The 16,284-nt window shown below is 45.5% G+C and overlaps 1 protein-coding gene across 3 annotated transcripts in view; it reads right to left on the bottom strand.

The window, feature by feature from the left end:
- Positions 1-2,991: 2,991 nt before the first annotated feature.
- Positions 2,992-16,284, bottom strand: part of GLRX3 (glutaredoxin 3) — a 31,266-nt gene continuing 17,973 nt past the window's right edge. Inside the window, exons 5-11 of one of the 3 annotated variants that reach the window (XM_070470447.1) lie at positions 14,650-14,822; positions 14,132-14,193; positions 12,044-12,101; positions 10,394-10,446; positions 8,112-8,151; positions 7,912-8,004; positions 2,992-3,266 (exon numbers count right to left, since the gene is read on the bottom strand). In XM_070470447.1, the coding sequence (XP_070326548.1) occupies positions 3,216-3,266; positions 7,912-8,004; positions 8,112-8,151; positions 10,394-10,446; positions 12,044-12,101; positions 14,132-14,193; positions 14,650-14,822 (530 nt within the window). In that variant the 3' untranslated portion in view covers positions 2,992-3,215. Of the gene's footprint in view, positions 3,267-7,911; positions 8,005-8,111; positions 8,152-9,926; positions 10,447-12,043; positions 12,102-14,131; positions 14,194-14,649; positions 14,823-16,284 lie in introns of those variants that run through there. The other 2 variants (XR_011488680.1, XM_070470448.1) reach the window with 2 other exon arrangements.

Here is a 16,284-nt window from a genome sequence, read left to right as displayed (position 1 = left end):
CTGAAAATGGAGAATAATTCTTCTTCCTTCTTGAGCAAGTTTTCCATCAGTCAAGACGGGTGGGACCCAAGAACAGCATGGCTGCCCCAGTGACCCAGAATTGACACGAGGGCTCCATCACCACCAGGGCAAGGTCACTCCCTGTCCTTTAATCGTCCAAGGACCACTGACATTATTAGAGCAAGCTTCAACACATTTGCCTACAGCCTTCTTCAGGTCAATCCTTGGACTACAGGAGTGACAGTGATGGAGGAGGAGGTGGGATGAACTGCTTCCCTGATGCTGAAGAGAGGGCCAGCCAGAGCGGAGCATGCTGGCCGACCACCCCGCACTTCTCATCACGGGCAGCAGTCTGATTCCATCCACCTTGGTGGGGTGGCCTCTCGGAAGGGGCGAGCCGCAAGTATCAGGAGTCATACAATCCTGGAGTCACACAAAAAAGCCCAACCCTGCACTGGGTCCTGCAGCTAGAGTCTCATAGTTCCCTGAGTTCCTCACCTGAATTCCTAACTCCTTTCATTGGTTTCAATTTTTTTTTCCCATATCTGCTTAAAAGTAAAATCAAAGTGGTTCTATTGGGATTTTTTAAGTCCATTCCTGCAAGCTGTTTCCCCAAGTGGCTACCGATCCCCCAGGAACCCGCAACAGGAGGCTGCCTCAGGGCAGGACACATGGTCGAGCGGAGCTGCCTGCCCTCCCCCAGTGAGCCCTCCTGGTTCCCGGAAGGGCAACCCGGACAATGGGAGGTTTGCTTCCCCAGGGTCCAGAGACCCAGAGACGAAGTCCTGGCAGCACGCGCTGCCAGCAGCCTCACACACACGCACGGTGACCCGCTGCTCCCGGGCCCAGCCCAGCATGCGCTCTCGGCCCAGCAGGCCTCCCTGAACTCCCAAGTGAACTCGAGCACAGGGAGCCGTGCGGAGGCCATGCTCCCTGGCGGACAGCAGTGATGCTCAGCCTTTCTATCCACACGCACGCCTGCTCCCCAAGTTCCTGACCTCACTAGAGCCCCCACACAGCACTGGGCCGCAGCCTGCTCCCAACAGAGCTCGGCCTCAGGTAGCATCTAGATGACACCTGTCGCCTCCCCCACTGAGATCTCTTGGATGCTGGGAACTACTTTGCCTCCAAAGAGAAGATAACAACTCTGACAAAAGGTGATGACTAGGGCAGGCTCGACTGTTAGGAAGTCTCATCGGGGTCAACCTATGGAAGGTGAAGTTCCACTGGGCACAGGACTCACCTGCCTTACTCCTAAAATACATCCAGAAAGTCAGCGAGGAATGCTATCGGTTTGCACGAAGGTCTTGTGGACTTCCTGACGTCTCGCTGGAAACACCTGCAAGATGGAAATCTGGTCCACTGTTACTCCAACATATCTGGAGCCAACGGACCCAACAACTAACAGGGCTTAAGAGGTCAACCTCATGTTCAGCACAGGGACAGCTCCCCAAAAACTCTCCCAACTCAAACCGGATGCTCAACCAAGGACGATACTGCCAGAGCTCTTCATCATGCTAAGAGTCCCCTGAAGGGAGTCTGTCCTAGAACGCATGTGGCATCTTACATGATCAGAGTAACACCTCTTGAGCATAAGGGTGGCTCCCTAATTGGAGGGCAGAATTTTTGCTAAAAGTTATGCATTTTATTTGAATATGCAAGAGGGAAAAAAAAAAAAGATCTTTTAATGTTGCTGTGACAGCAGATACTGTTGCTTGGGATACAGTGAGGTTAAAACCTGACTTAGTAGAAAATACAACAGGGCAGACAGCACCCGTGGAGAGTGCAGAAGTCACAAAAGTGGTATGGGGTTTAGATGGTTTGGGATAAAGGAAATCAGGGCTCCTCTATGAGTCACGCACGTCCCTGGAGCCAACGGCATAATGAAATTTCAGTCAAAATCCATTTCCATCTGCATTTTAGAGGTTTTGCTTATACAGTTATTTTCAAAGCGGAAAAACGTAGTTCATAGACTAATGCCCAAAAGAGCTGCATCTAAGTATACACAGTGGCAAGAAGACACTGAACCATGAGGCGTGTCGTCCTCGTGGCAGGAAGCAAGGCCACGTGTAACTCACACGGGCACGTCTCTCCTCTGCACGAGGAACAGCAGCGAGATGGCCTGTCACATGAGAGGTGGGAAATGCCAGAGCCCTGGTGAGCGAAGGCTTACCTGTGCTGGAACTGGCTGCGTTTCCTCCCGTCTCACCTACCTCAACTGCTGGCTGCTGCGCCCCTTTCCTGACCAACACCAATCTTCTGGAGCCTCAGCCACCCAGCTCAACAGGCAGGGAAAACTCCATGAGTATAACATGTGCCTCAGGTACCAACAGAGTCTAAGAACATCGCAATGGACTCAGCCTTCTGTTTTAACACATGCCTGGCAGAGACCTACAGGAGCAGCTGTTTTCTCAGTATGTCAGATTCAAAATTCAGTATGTTAGAATCAAAAATACTACTGAAATGTTCATGGACTTCTGGATGTTCTCAACTTATTTAAGGACTAAATCAGTATTTTTAGTGCAAAGATTAGAGTAAGTTGTGATGCGTAACACAAACCAACGCCACCATCCTGCTCTCTGCCAGGCTGCCTGTCCTTGGACAAGTTATGAAAGAAGCCTGCTGACACCCCACTGAGAAGCCCCCTTCCTGGGAGGCTCCCAGGTACTACGTTGCTGGGGCTGGCACAGCTCCTGAATCTGCAGACGCCAACACGGACACAGCCATTTCACCAGGGCCCAGCTCAGTGATGCTCAGAAAAAGGCGTGCAGCAGAATTTTCTGAGCTGTAAAAAGATCTTCGGCCAGTGAGGGGAGCCATTGGTTTGGTCTGTGAGTGGCTCTAAATGCTGGTGTGGTTCAGATTCTCAAGTTCCCCACTCTCTGAAGACTGTCTATTTCTTAACTGCAAGATGCCCACAGATGATGAAAAAGAGATGAAAAGTGGGGTGGTTACAGTAACTACCCACCTAACATCACTATAAAGACACACTTTTTTACACAATTATTTTTAATTGAACTTGAAGATGTTTATTGCGTTCTATTTTTGGTGGAAAAAAAGGTCACATACGTTATTTAGCACAGCCTTGTGAAATACACAAAGCGTAACTGGGGATGAGCATTTTCTCCTTCTAGTCCGTTTCTGAGGACTAAATCCTGAACTGCTCCGCTGGAGGAAGCCTTCCTGCAGTGGGTGGGCACCAAGTCTAACGTTCATTAATTTTCTCCTTTCAGTATAGGCAGCAACTCCCCATTTTCTTTCAGTTCCTAAAAATAAGGAAGGAAACAGTATCATGCATACGTATATATAGAAAATAAAAACATCTATACAATGGCAGATGGCATCTCTATCAGAGAACCCAAAGAAACACCTCACTGGATGCGAACTCCAGTCCCCCAGCACACTCAAACTAAGGGCACCACCATAAAAACTGGCACACTATCACATTACAAAATTAGCGTTAAAAGATGTTCGAAAACCCACAGATTTTTCAGCATTAGCAAACACAGCAATTGGAGCAAAACAGTGAACTTCCTATTTAAACAACAGCAATTAACAGGGAGAATGAACTTTAAGTGATTGAAGAAACATCAGGTCTACTCAGATACAATGCGCACGACACCTGCTGCCCTACAGGTAGTAAAGAGGCTTCATGGTTTCAACGCAACCTGGAAAAGCCAGGCACTGGTATGTAAATACAAAGGCCGGAAACCATTAAAAAGCTGAAGTATTCACAAAGGCTTTGTGCCTATCTTTCAGATCTAAAATTGGAACACAGCCATCAAGTTTAAAATGTGACGGTGGAGGATAAATAAGATTTTCTAGTCTAAAATAAACAATTTGACAGGACATTTCAGGTTATTCTTAAGCTTCATGAACATCAATCAATAAAACCACTAAAATCCACTGGCACTCTCTCTGGATTAAACCCAGACAGGCAGTTCTTGGGATCTTGTACCCATTTAACAAGCAGACATCTGGCGACATCAAGAAGCCATGCACGACCTCGGAGCACACGACTCGGAGGCAGCCGGCCACGCAGCTCGATGGGTGGGTGGATGGGCGGGCCTGACGTGGGACCGGGACCCAACAGCTCCCTGGCCAGGAGGGGGCACACCACTCCCCTAACTTCCCTGTTTCCTCGCCTGCAGGGAGGGTGACAGGCAGTGACGTACGGAAGCACCTGACTCTCAGCTGATTCTGCGTCCCAAACTCTGCCGTGCTGCGGAGCCACTAATGTTACCTCTCTGCATCCACACTAACCTGTCGACATTTTTATCCAGACATCAGCCTGGCAGTCACTCGGTCACCACACAATCCATTCACTCATCACCCATTCCACCAAACCAGCACTCGTGGCTCCTGCTGAGGAAGCCAGGGGTGAGCCGTCAGCAACACAGCTAAGACTTTAACTGACATAAAGATGAAGCGCTGCCTTCTGCCAGAAGAGACCAACACAGCACATAACATCAAACCCGTTATCTTCTCACAGAACACTGTTACCAATACCACAAACTTCCAGACGTGTGAGTTCTTAGCAGGAGAACACAAGAAGTCATGTGACATACACTTTCACACAGCTAAAATGAAGCTGCCCACACAGCTCAGCTTCAGAGTGCAAAGAGACGTCTTGCCTGCCTCGCCCCCAGGGCCGCAGTGGCTGAGGGACAGGCAGTAAACCTTCAGACAAGAGCAGGCTCGGGAGTGTCTGGGCTCTGAACACTGCCTGTCTCACACAAACACAAACAGATACAGGACAACAAATGCAGACTGGGTTTTGCCGCCTCAGGGCTGTTCACGGCTACTATGTTAGACGTTGTCTTCCCTCCAGGAATGAGAGTTTACTGGGGAAATGATTCACTGACTTCCTCAAGAAGTGTGACATCAAACCTGGAACTCAGCAGGAGACAAAACCTGGGCAATGAAACCGCAGGATCGCAGCCCTGTGACTTGGAAAACCTGCCGGCACTCAGTGCTGAAAGCCCCCGGGGCTGGGCCAGAGCTCCTTCATGGGATGACGGCACCAAGTCAAAAACTTACAGAGGCATCAGCAACCAGGCAGCAGGTTATAAGACAACCAGAGGCAGCAGCACTTACTACTTGCGTTCCACTTAAAACATCAAGGACCTGACCTCAGATAAAATCCTCTAACTGGCAAGGCCAAGGAGGGCCTGAGCCCAGGCAGCTCCACTCACCGCCTTCCATGAAGGCTGGCACTCCTGCAGCTGAGCCCTCACTGCTGCCCAGGCCTTCCTGCGCCAACCACTGCCACCATCCCCCATCGCTGTGACGCCAGGGGCGGGGGCGGGCTCCAGGGAGGCTTCGAGGAGGTTAAAGCTGCAGCTGCCCCCTGTTGTCCTGGGCTGCTGAAGAGAGCTCCAGACACATGGGTGCTACCAGGTGGGGGGCCCTAGGTTCTGGATTTGAAATCCTACAAGCAAAGTCATGTCTGTTTAAAATTCACTTAGAATTTACTTAAAGCCAGTATCTAACAGAAGCAAAAGATATTAAGAAGAGGTGGCAAGAATACACAAAAGAACTGTACAAAAAAGATCTTAATGATCCAGATAACCACGATGTGTGATCACTCACCTAGAGCCAAACATCCTAGAATGTGAAGTCAAGGGGGCCTTAGGAAGCATCACAACAAACAAAGCTAGTGGAGGTGATGGAGTTCCAGTTGAGCTGTTTCAAATCCTAAAAGACGCTGCTGTGAAAGTGCTGCACTCAATATGCCAGCAAATGTGGGAAACTCTGCAGTGGCCACAGGACTGGAAAAGACCAATTTTCATTCCAATCCCAAAGAAGGGCAATGCCAGAGAATGTTCACACTACCACACAACTGCACTCATCTCACACGCTAGCAGAGTAATGTGCAAAATGCTCCAAGCCAGGCTTCAACAATACATGAACCATGAACTTCCAGATGTTCAAGCTGGATGTAGAAAAGGAAGAGGAATCAAGAGATCAAATTGCCAACATCCGTTGGGTCATAGAAAAAGCAAGAGAATTCCAGGAAAACATCTACTTCTGTTTTATTGATTACGTTAAGTCTTTGACTGTGTAGGTTAGATTACAACAAACTGTGGGAAATTCATCAAGAGATGGGAATACCAGACCACCTGACCTGCCTCCTGAAAAATCTGTATGCAGGTCAAGAAGCAACAGTTAGAACCAGACATGGAACAATGTACTGGTTGAAAATTGAGAAAGGAGTACTTCTCAAGGCTGTATATTGTCACCCTGCTTATTTAACTTCTATGCAGAGTACATCATGAAAAATGCCAGGCTGATGAAGCACAAGCTGGAATCAAGATTGCAGGAAGAAATATCAATAACCTCAGATACGCAGATGACACCAATATGGCAGACAGTGAAGAGGAACTAAAGAGCCTCTTGATGAAAGTGAAAGAGGAGAGTGAAAAGGCTGGCTTAAAACTCAACATTCAAAAAACTAAGATGATGGCATCCAGTCCCATCACTTCATGGCAAACAGATGGAGAAACAACGGAAACAGTGACAGATTTTCTTTTCTTGGGCTCCAAAATCATTTTGCGGATGGTGACTGCAGTCATGAAATTAAAAGATGCTTTGCTCCCTGGAAGAAAAGCTATGACCAACATAGACAGCACAGTAAAAAGCAGAGATGTTACTTTGCCGACAAAGATCCATCTACTCAAAGCTATGGTTTTTCCAGTTGTTGTGTATGGATATGACAGTTGGACTATAAAGATAGCTGAGTGCCAAAGAATACTTTTGAACTGTGTTGTTACAGAAGATCCTTTAGAGTCCCCTGGACTGCAAGGAGATCAAACCAGTCAATCTTAAAGGAAACCAGTCCTGAATATTCATTGGAAGGACTGATGCTGAAGCTGAAACTCCAATACTTTGGTCACCTGATGCGAAGAACTGACCCCTTGGAAAAGACCCTGATGCTGGGAAAGATTGAAGGCGGGAGGAGAAGAGGACGACAGAGGATGAGATGGTTGGATGGCATCACTGACTCAATGGACATGAGTTTGAGCAAGCTCCAGGAGTTGGTGATGGACAGGGAGGCCTGGTGTGCTGCAGTCCATGGGGTCGCAAAGAGTCAGACACGACTGAGCAACTGAACTGAAAGCCAGCCCAACTAGAAAATCCATCATCAAACACGCAGAAGAAAGAGAGTCCTTGAAATACACTGACAACCTGACAGAGGTCTCCAGTTTCCCAGCATCTGAGAACGAGTGGGGGACCTGGAGATGACCTCACCCAGTCCTGAGGTCCTCAGGCCTCAGTGGCTCAGCTAGCAGGGCCAGGCCAGCACTGTGTCCCAGGCCCCCGGCCCTTAGCCCAGCACTCTTTACTCCATCACCGAGTACATGTGAGTAAGGCAACTGAAATGACACCAGAAAGTAATATAATTATAGCAATATAAATGTAACAGGGCAGGAGAACTTCAGAAGCAGATGCAAAGCAATCATTTCTGGCTGAAAAACTTAAGATTCACAGACAAGAGGAGCCTGAAGGATACAGATATGGACTATGCAAGGAAATTCAAAGTAGAGACAGTGGGGAAAGAAGCTAAAACATGGAAGAACAGTACAGTGCGAGTGAATCAGGGTTGGAGCCTGACCACACCCAGAGCTGCTCTGAGCACCGAGTCTCTCTGCGGACCCTGGCTGGCAGCTCCTCAGAGCCAGAGCAAAGGACCTAGTGGGTAGGAGAGGGCATACAGTGAGGGGCTGATTCTGACTGGCTCAGGTTAGAGGTAAGAGACAAGATATTCTTGGCGGAGAGAAGGTAGCTCCGGGCTGGAGCAATCAGACACAAGGCCAGAAAAGGACACCAAGGACAAGTCCAGTGAAACGACAGTTTTCATACACACTCAGGCTTTCATTCCTCCAGGCTCCCAGTGATTCCTGACCTCACCTTAACAATGTCCAGTCCTCCGACAAGCTCCCCCTTCACATACAGCTGAGGGTACGTTGGCCAATTGGAGTAAGCTTTTAATCCTTGCCGAACCTAAGGAAACAACAGGAACCCTGAAATCATCCTATCAGGTTAGAATAAATGACAATCCTAATGGTTAAAACTAAGACAAAAGACAAAACCTAAAACACAGAACTTACTTCTTCATCCTCCAATATATCAAATGTCTCATATTCAATCCTACAAAAAGGAGAAAACATTTTAACAAGAAATACAGTTTTAGACAAAAATTATAAACTCTATTTGGTGTTTTAAAAACAGTCAAGAAAAGTAAAACTGTTTTGTTGCTAACAAAATTTGGGGGGAAACAGAAATTATTTTACTTCTTTATCTGTCTTGTACTTGACAGAGTAAGTCATCCCAAGATACAAATTTTTCTGGATTTTCTCTGCTTCAGGAGGACGGAACAGTCCAGCAGCGCCCAGGGATGGAGGCTGAGAGTTCACCAGCTGGGGAACACACCCCCACCAGCTCGCCCTCTGGAAATGAGCCTTCCACAGAGCATGACTTACTTTAGAACACACATGCTATTTCCACGACACATACAACCAGTGAAAGGGTTGTGGCTTTATGCCATGTAATGAACGCTACTTGTATAAATGAGTGAAAATTCAACCATATCTACTCAGGAGGATTTCATTACAAGGTAGTCAAGGAATTAGTAAGCATGTGTGACTGGATCCCTGCAGGAAGACTGTGAGTATATGTGCAATGTCAAAACCTGGCCAAAGAAAATGCCACATATGAAAAAAAGAATTTTGTTTTCCATAAAACCAAAGCCATTTTCATAGGGAAATCCTGTTTACTTAATACACAAGTTCCAAAGAAAATGGTCCATAATGCAAGGAGTCAAAAAAAGAACTTGACAGGATAAAGCATCAAGAAAGTAATGTTTGGAAGTAGAGCAAAAAAGACTAAAAAAAGAAAAACAGAACCACACAGTGTAAGCCTCCCTTCAAGTTGAACTAGAGAGGCAGATCTCCTAATTGACACAATATCATAAAAATCCTGAGTTCTGGAACTTCCCACTGATATAAGGGATCTAAGAAGTGCTGGGCCTACATGTACACAGGTATACCAAGTCACAGCTGCCAGTACACCTCCTCAAGTCCCCTGTAAAGGGCGCCTCCCACACCCCAATGCACCCAGGGTGCTCAGCTCCTCAGGGCACACATGTCTTTCCTATGGAAGGAACAGACAAGAGCAAGGATGGAGGAAAGGAATAGAGCGCTAAAAGCACCCCCCCCCCCCCATATTCCAACAGCTCCAGCAGGATCACAGTCTTCCACGTGAACAGACCCTGGGAGGTGTTCAGCCAGCCTGGAGTCGGGAGGGTACTCTGTCCCAAAGAAGCTCCCTGCTCTGGGGGAACTGGTGCTTTCAATCCAATCCCACTTAGACAGATACAGGACAGAAAGTAAGTGATGGAGACTTCCACCAAATACTTAGGCTGTAATGGGCCCAGAACTGTCCCATCCTGGTCTCAGAACCCCCGGGCACTGGCCGATGCTACGGACAGGTGGCCTGAGGGTGACTCATGGGAGATGTGGCAAAGGGAAGGAAGTGACCAGAGGAGACCCAGCCTCTCCTGCAGCCCAGGGCGGGGTGAGGACGCGGCAGCTGGAGGTCAGAGGACAACAGTAGCTAGACTCTCCTCTGTGAAGTGTCACAGTCACCTGAATAGAGCGACTGTTCCTCTTTTATCCCGAAAGCTGCATTTGGGGCTGCGTTGCTCCACCCAGCCCAAGAATGCCCGCACACTTCAAAGGTGACTTTCCCTGTCAAATCACAGAGTTGGCCAGTCTATCTAAAGCTACAGTTAGAATCCTTACAATACTGAAAAGAGGCAGTTGAGAAGTAATAAGGAAGAAAAATAAGCAAAAACACTGGACAACACAGAACATGTGTTAAGTATCTCTAAATAACTGGTTTGACGACAATCTCAGTGTTCTTACCTGGCAGCTTCATCGCTGAGACCAAAAGCATGAGCACCACAATCTAATTTGCTACGTAACAGATCCAGATCACGGATCCAGATCACGGATCCAGATCACGGCTCTTCTTGTGCTTCCTGTTTCACAAACTATTTGGAAACTAGAATACTTTTTTAAAGAAAATTAAAAACCTATATAATACACTTTCCCTAAAATATCTTTATGCATGCTAAGAACTCAGTAATTTTCCTCTGGGAAAGTAGAAAAATAGTTATTTCAATGGCTGCCAAAATACCTCCTTTATGTTACCAATAGGTTGACATTGGTCAAAAAATTCTACTGTGGTCTAAGTTAAAGCATTCACAAAATGCTACAGCAAAAATAAACATAAAAATACATGAACAGATGTAACAACTAAGAAGAAGCAGTGTCAGAATTGAAAAGTTAGAACTTCTTAAATACACCCTCTGAAAACAAGATTTACTTACCCAGTACTATTTAGTATTTCCAAAATCTGTCTGCTGAAGCCACACTTAGCTTCCTACATTTAGGAAAAAACACAAACTTTAGGGTACACCACATGCCCACACAGCCCACAAGCACAGCCCTGTCTGAGGCTCTGTCCAGGAGACGGCACTGCAGAAGACGGCCAGCTCCCAGGGCCTCCTCGTACCAGAGCCGACGGAAGGATGAAACCTGCCCCTTCAAGAAGGGCCTATCCAGACGTCACCCCAGACGCGCGGCCCCCAGCCTGACTTGGGCTTGTCAGCACTGGAGATGACTGTGTTCTGACACTGTCACCTCATGATCAAAAACCGCCCGAGTCAAACCCTGCTGCCTCTGCTCCACTTCACGCAGACCCACAGCCGCAATGTCTCCTTTCTGCAGTGGCTGGGATCATCCTTTTCCTACTCCCACTTTTTAAACGTGTTTACATTATGGAGTACCAAACTTTTCTGAGGTTATACAAAAGTCTAACAATTTTTTTTCATGCCAGAGGATCCCAAATCCCAGTCCTATAGAGAAGACTTGGCACCATGTAAACATCTTACCAGCACTCACAATTCCATTCCCAGAATTCATGATTACTTCCTGGGCTTCCAGGAACAAAATATAAAAATCTGCTTTAAATAACCGCCAAGAAGGAAAAAAAAAAAAAAGGTGACTGGGAATTATTAACTTCCTCTACTTTGTTTTAATAAATACAGTGAAGCAGTCAAGGAATCTAGGTCCTAATCTAGTGACCCCAATCTGGTAAAATGTATATCACCACATCTTCCTAGTTAATGTTACTTCCACTGTAACAGCTATGTTTACTAGTTATACAAGCTGTGCTACTTATATAAATTTCCCAGAATGACCCTGTCCATCCACTAGGGGGGACACTGAAGCTCTGGGGCGAGTGGCTTGCCCAACACACCCCACTGGACAGGTGAGGCAGATGGAATGGCAGTGTCGTGACCGCCTCCGCCCAGCCTTCCAGAGTTCTACTGTCCTCTGCCCAGCCCTGCCCACCTCAGCACCTGGTTAGAACAAAGGAAGGTAACAGAGGCTGGCTTCTAGAGATCACCAATCTAATTCAAATACACAGGTTAGATGGTTTTGATCAACTTATCAGTGGGGGTGAGCTATCAAACTTGGTATTCAGAATGATGCACAATCAACACAACTTTCATCCATCGGAGCGACAAGAAGCACCGAATCACAAATAAACACTGTCAAACCGTTCCACTCATTCATCAAACAAGTTCTGAGCCCCCTAGATGCAGCCCTGCATCTTTCTCCATCGCCAGCACTTTAGACCATGGTCCAGAGCTGCAAACCAAGCCCCGAAGTGAACGCTCTGGGAGTAGAGAGCAGCTAACGGAACCCGTCCAGTGCTAGCAGTGCTGACCACATCCACTGACAAAGTTTGGCAGCAAAAAGAAATACACCCCGCTGAGATGCTGATGATAAAGTCAAGGAAAATGTAGATTACTTTGTTTGATCTCCATAAGCACCAATTAAGGCCTGGATAACTTCCTGCTACCACTACAGCTTCATTAGCTAAAGCTAGGAAAAAAAGATTTAAGTGTCCCCTTGTTGCAGATGTTAACATCAAAAGAAATTACAAATAAAACCATTTTTGAGTTCTTTACCTGTTTGTTTCCTTTCATAAAGAGCATCACAGAAGCTTTATTTGTCAGTACTTTGAGCCTGAAGAGAGAAAATTGATATGAAAGGGCTCAGCTCAATTATTAAACACCACTTTCGCTCCGCTTCACGGGTACCGTGCACATTTGAGGGACGGCAGGATGAGAGTTCACAGCACTGAGTGTATTAAACAAGCAAATGCACTGACATTTCCCTTTATTTCACTGTCTCCCTAAGCCACTGTAAAACACAATATGGCTTTTTAAGGCAACAAATGTGCCTTCAAATTGCAAATTTAAGCCCATCAACTCACAGAACTAAAAAAATAATAACCAACTCAGTAAGGAATTGCTCAATAAGGGACATACAGACTGAGCCCGCCTGGAATTTCCTGAACTAGACACGTGTGTCCTTTCCCATCATGAGGCCAGCACAGCCCCACACTCTTCATGCCCACAAGGTCCCACCTGGGGGGAGACACGCTCAGCCTCACTTGCTGAAGTCTAATGCTCTCCTCTCAACTTTATACCATCTTTCAAACCTCCTGATCTAGCTTGCTGTCCAGAATGCTGACCACCTGCACACACCCTGGAGTCCACAGCGGATCTCAGGACCCACCCACATCAGGACCAGGGGCCCCGCGGTGGTCACCACACCGCGTTCTCCTCCTTCCACATGCTCTGGAACACTCACGGCTCCAAATCTCCTCCAAGAAAAAAGGTCTCACAAATGAAGTAGACAAATCATACACAAAGCTGCAACACACACACTTTCACATGGTGCAGGAAGCCAATTTTCAGAAGCCCCCACTCACTCACCTGGAGCCCCAACTACTGGGATCCAGGGAACCGAAACAGGTCCATCTGTCCCATCACAGAGACATGGCCAAGGCCAAGAACTTGGGCTGCGACACTGCACTTTCCAGGAGCCCTTTAAATTATGACTCAAAATGTACTGACTATTACTTTCTATATAATTCTAGCCAGTCATCTTCTGGTGCCTGAACACAGCACATTAGGAAAGAGTGGTCTAATGAAAACAGGGATACAAACAACAGCAAAGGTGAACTCAACACAGAGGAAAATAAACTAAGAAAATACAAGTGCGTCTGGAGACAGTCTTCTGGGGCCACACCCCTCCTTAAGCCACCCAGGCTACAGAGCAAACCCTGGCCCAGGACACGAGAGTGCCATAGGGGCCTGGAGCCGCACCTTCCGGTCAGGAAGGCACAGAGGGTGCCCGCCATCTGAGAGCACGTGGCACCTCCAGGTCAGCTCGACACACACGCCAACTATGAGGAGCACTGTACTAACCAAAAGAGGTAAGTGAGCACTTGCAGGAAATCTTAAAATGTTAAATGAGAAGAAAATTACGAGAGAAGGTTTTACCTTATAAACTCAAGCGCCAACTATGAATGGTTGATATGCTGCTGTATTTCAAAATAAATTGCTTTTTAATCCTCTACATTAATATTTATTATAACTATTTATTACAATTAACATTTATTAAAATTAAAATCCTACAGACCCAAGTCCAAACTTTCTATAAGATAGAATCTTTAAAAGCAAATTGAGACCCTTCATAAGACAGCAGTTTTACAGCTCCAAACAAAAAGTTCTTGAATTTTAAGTTACCACGGTCCTAAGAACAGCAATGAGAAATCCCAGTGTCTCCACACAGACCTCCATGCACAGCCTCTGCCTTCCACATTCAACACGTCTCACAGAGCTCTACCAAGATGGAGACAGCAGCCGGCCCGAGGCCGCAATGCAGGACACACGAGAAAGCTGAAACCTAACACCAAGACTGGAGTCCAGCTCCAAACTGCAGAGAGCTAAAACCTGGTCATTTCATGGTGACAGTGACATTTCTACAAAAATCAAGAATATCCTCCACATAATCATTAAATTGGTGCAAAATTTTCTCCAGTCCAAATGAGATCTTTCCAAGTTTGCATGGTTAAGTCTGTAACAATTATGACCTTGGCATACAATAGCAAACCTCTGATTTCTACATAGAAACAGTAATACAAAAATGAAAACTCAAAAATTTCTTTTTAAATAATAGCAGGCTGAAACTTTAAACACACTTACCTGTCCTCTAACTTGGGGGCTTTGGGGCAAATCGTATCTAGTTCTTTAGATGCTTCTAGCTCCTAAAATAAACACATATTTTATTTATACATTTATTATAACAAATCCTGGGCATACCATTATGTAAAATATTAGTGAATCACCTATTAGTGAATTCACGGGAGTGAATCAGAAATACTTTATTTATTCCAGATTCAAAAATGTAGATTCTACAAAAATATATACTTTTGATTTAATACAGCACTTATAAAAGTATGCTTAAATATGAAAATACCAAACTGGTGGCTCAGTGGTAAAGAACCCGCCTGACAATGCAAGAGACACAAATCCAATCCCAGAGGCGGTAAGACCCCCTGAAGGAAGCACCTGCAGCCCAGCCCAGCCTTCGTGCCTGGGAAATCCCACGGACAGAGAAGCCTGGTGAGCTGCAGTCCACGGGGTCGCAGAGTCAGATACGACTTAGCGACTAAGCAGCAATAAACATGGAAATTCTTTACAATGGTCTTCTCAATTCTAACCTTAATTATATCAAGTCCTCCTATGAGCTCTCCAGAAACATAGAGCTGGGGATAGGTGGGCCAATTGGAATAGGTTTTGAGGCCCTGACGAACTTCTTCATCTGAGAAGATATCAAAACTGCTAAACTGAATATTATGTTTGTTAAGAATTTCCACCATCTGCTTGCTGAAACCTGCACAGAGAAAAAGAAAATAAAGAAATTTATTTCTCTCTCACGTACACACAATTTTATGTTAATTCAGAGTGTACACTACCTACTGAACACAGATAATCTGCCTCTATTTTACCAATAATTTAATCAGCATGGCTGACTAGTGTGTAAGGAGGAAACCAATTCCAAGAACCTCTTCTCTGACCTTGAACCACACTACATGTTCAGGTATGGCGTAACTTTTTAACGCACTTGTGGGTTTTTTAAAAAGTGTGTTTTTTTATCCAAGTTCCTCTTCAATATTAGGTACATTTTCATAGTAGGGGAAACAGCGCCAGCCAATAGCACAGACCTCAGGCCTAGGCAGCCAGCTCCATTCACCAAGCAGAGGCCCAGTGCAGGTCTGGAGGCCACCCCCACCTCCCTGTACTTTGCTATCAATCGGAAGACTGACCTGGACACCCAGACAGTGCCCCCCGCCCCAGGTCCTGCTGTTCTGTGAATCTGTGAGAATCAGCACCAGGTGGAAGAGAAAACTCTACAACTGCTATTTTCCACTACTACTGGACCATACTTGGAAACCCAATTCTGTCTGGTTTCTATTGTCCTTTTACTACTTCCTGTGTATCCATTCCAATAGTTCTCAATTTTCATCATCCCTAAATGGAATAAATTAAAAATCAAGAAAGCAATATGTTCTCTTTTAGTCTAAAATGACATAGCACATTGAATTGCAAAGCTATCTCCTCTACCGCTGTATATGAACTGTCAACAGACTGGCAGTATCCTTTCTCATCCAGTGTCGTTACTTGACAGTTTCTTTTCTAAAACTATTTATATTCCCCAAAGCATGTAATGTGATTTCTTTTTTTTTTTAACCACACTGTAGTGACAATCTTATGTTCCATGATTTTATTACACTTTCGTGACACATTTTTGTTCTGTACTTTTTTGACATCATTTTCTTATTATGACATTAGTACTGAAGAATAAGAGTGTGCATATCAGTCTTCTATAAACCTATTTAGTCTTGTCTGAAAAGAGGGTATTTTTCTTCCTATAAGCTAATTCTTCCTGATTGTTTCTCAACACTCTGTACTCCACTCTTTCACATTCCATCATTCTTCTTTCCAAACACAGTCATAAGCCATTGGAAAATAACCTATCTTCAGATTAATTCCTAGAAGGTAATAGCATCTGCAATTATTTTTAAATAAAATCATATCATGAATAGGCTTTACCTGATGTCATGCAAAAGCACTTTTACTATTAAAATGTGGATCTGTTACTGAGCTCCAGACATTTTTAGATCTGCCATTCACTGAGATGAAGCACCAGTGTTTATTTGTATAGCATGTTTAGTTGCTTTTCCTACAACTGAAGTGTTAAGTTCATGTACAGCCTGAAGTAAAACACTGATTCTGAAATTTTTTCATTCATCTGGGAGTTCATTAGTAAACAGCTAACGGCTGATTGCTGATGG

Source organism: Odocoileus virginianus, chromosome 7 (genome assembly GCF_023699985.2).
Source record: "Odocoileus virginianus isolate 20LAN1187 ecotype Illinois chromosome 7, Ovbor_1.2, whole genome shotgun sequence".
Classification (NCBI taxonomy): Eukaryota; Metazoa; Chordata; class Mammalia; order Artiodactyla; family Cervidae; genus Odocoileus; species Odocoileus virginianus.
This window is presented reverse-complemented; position numbering and strand designations above follow the sequence as displayed.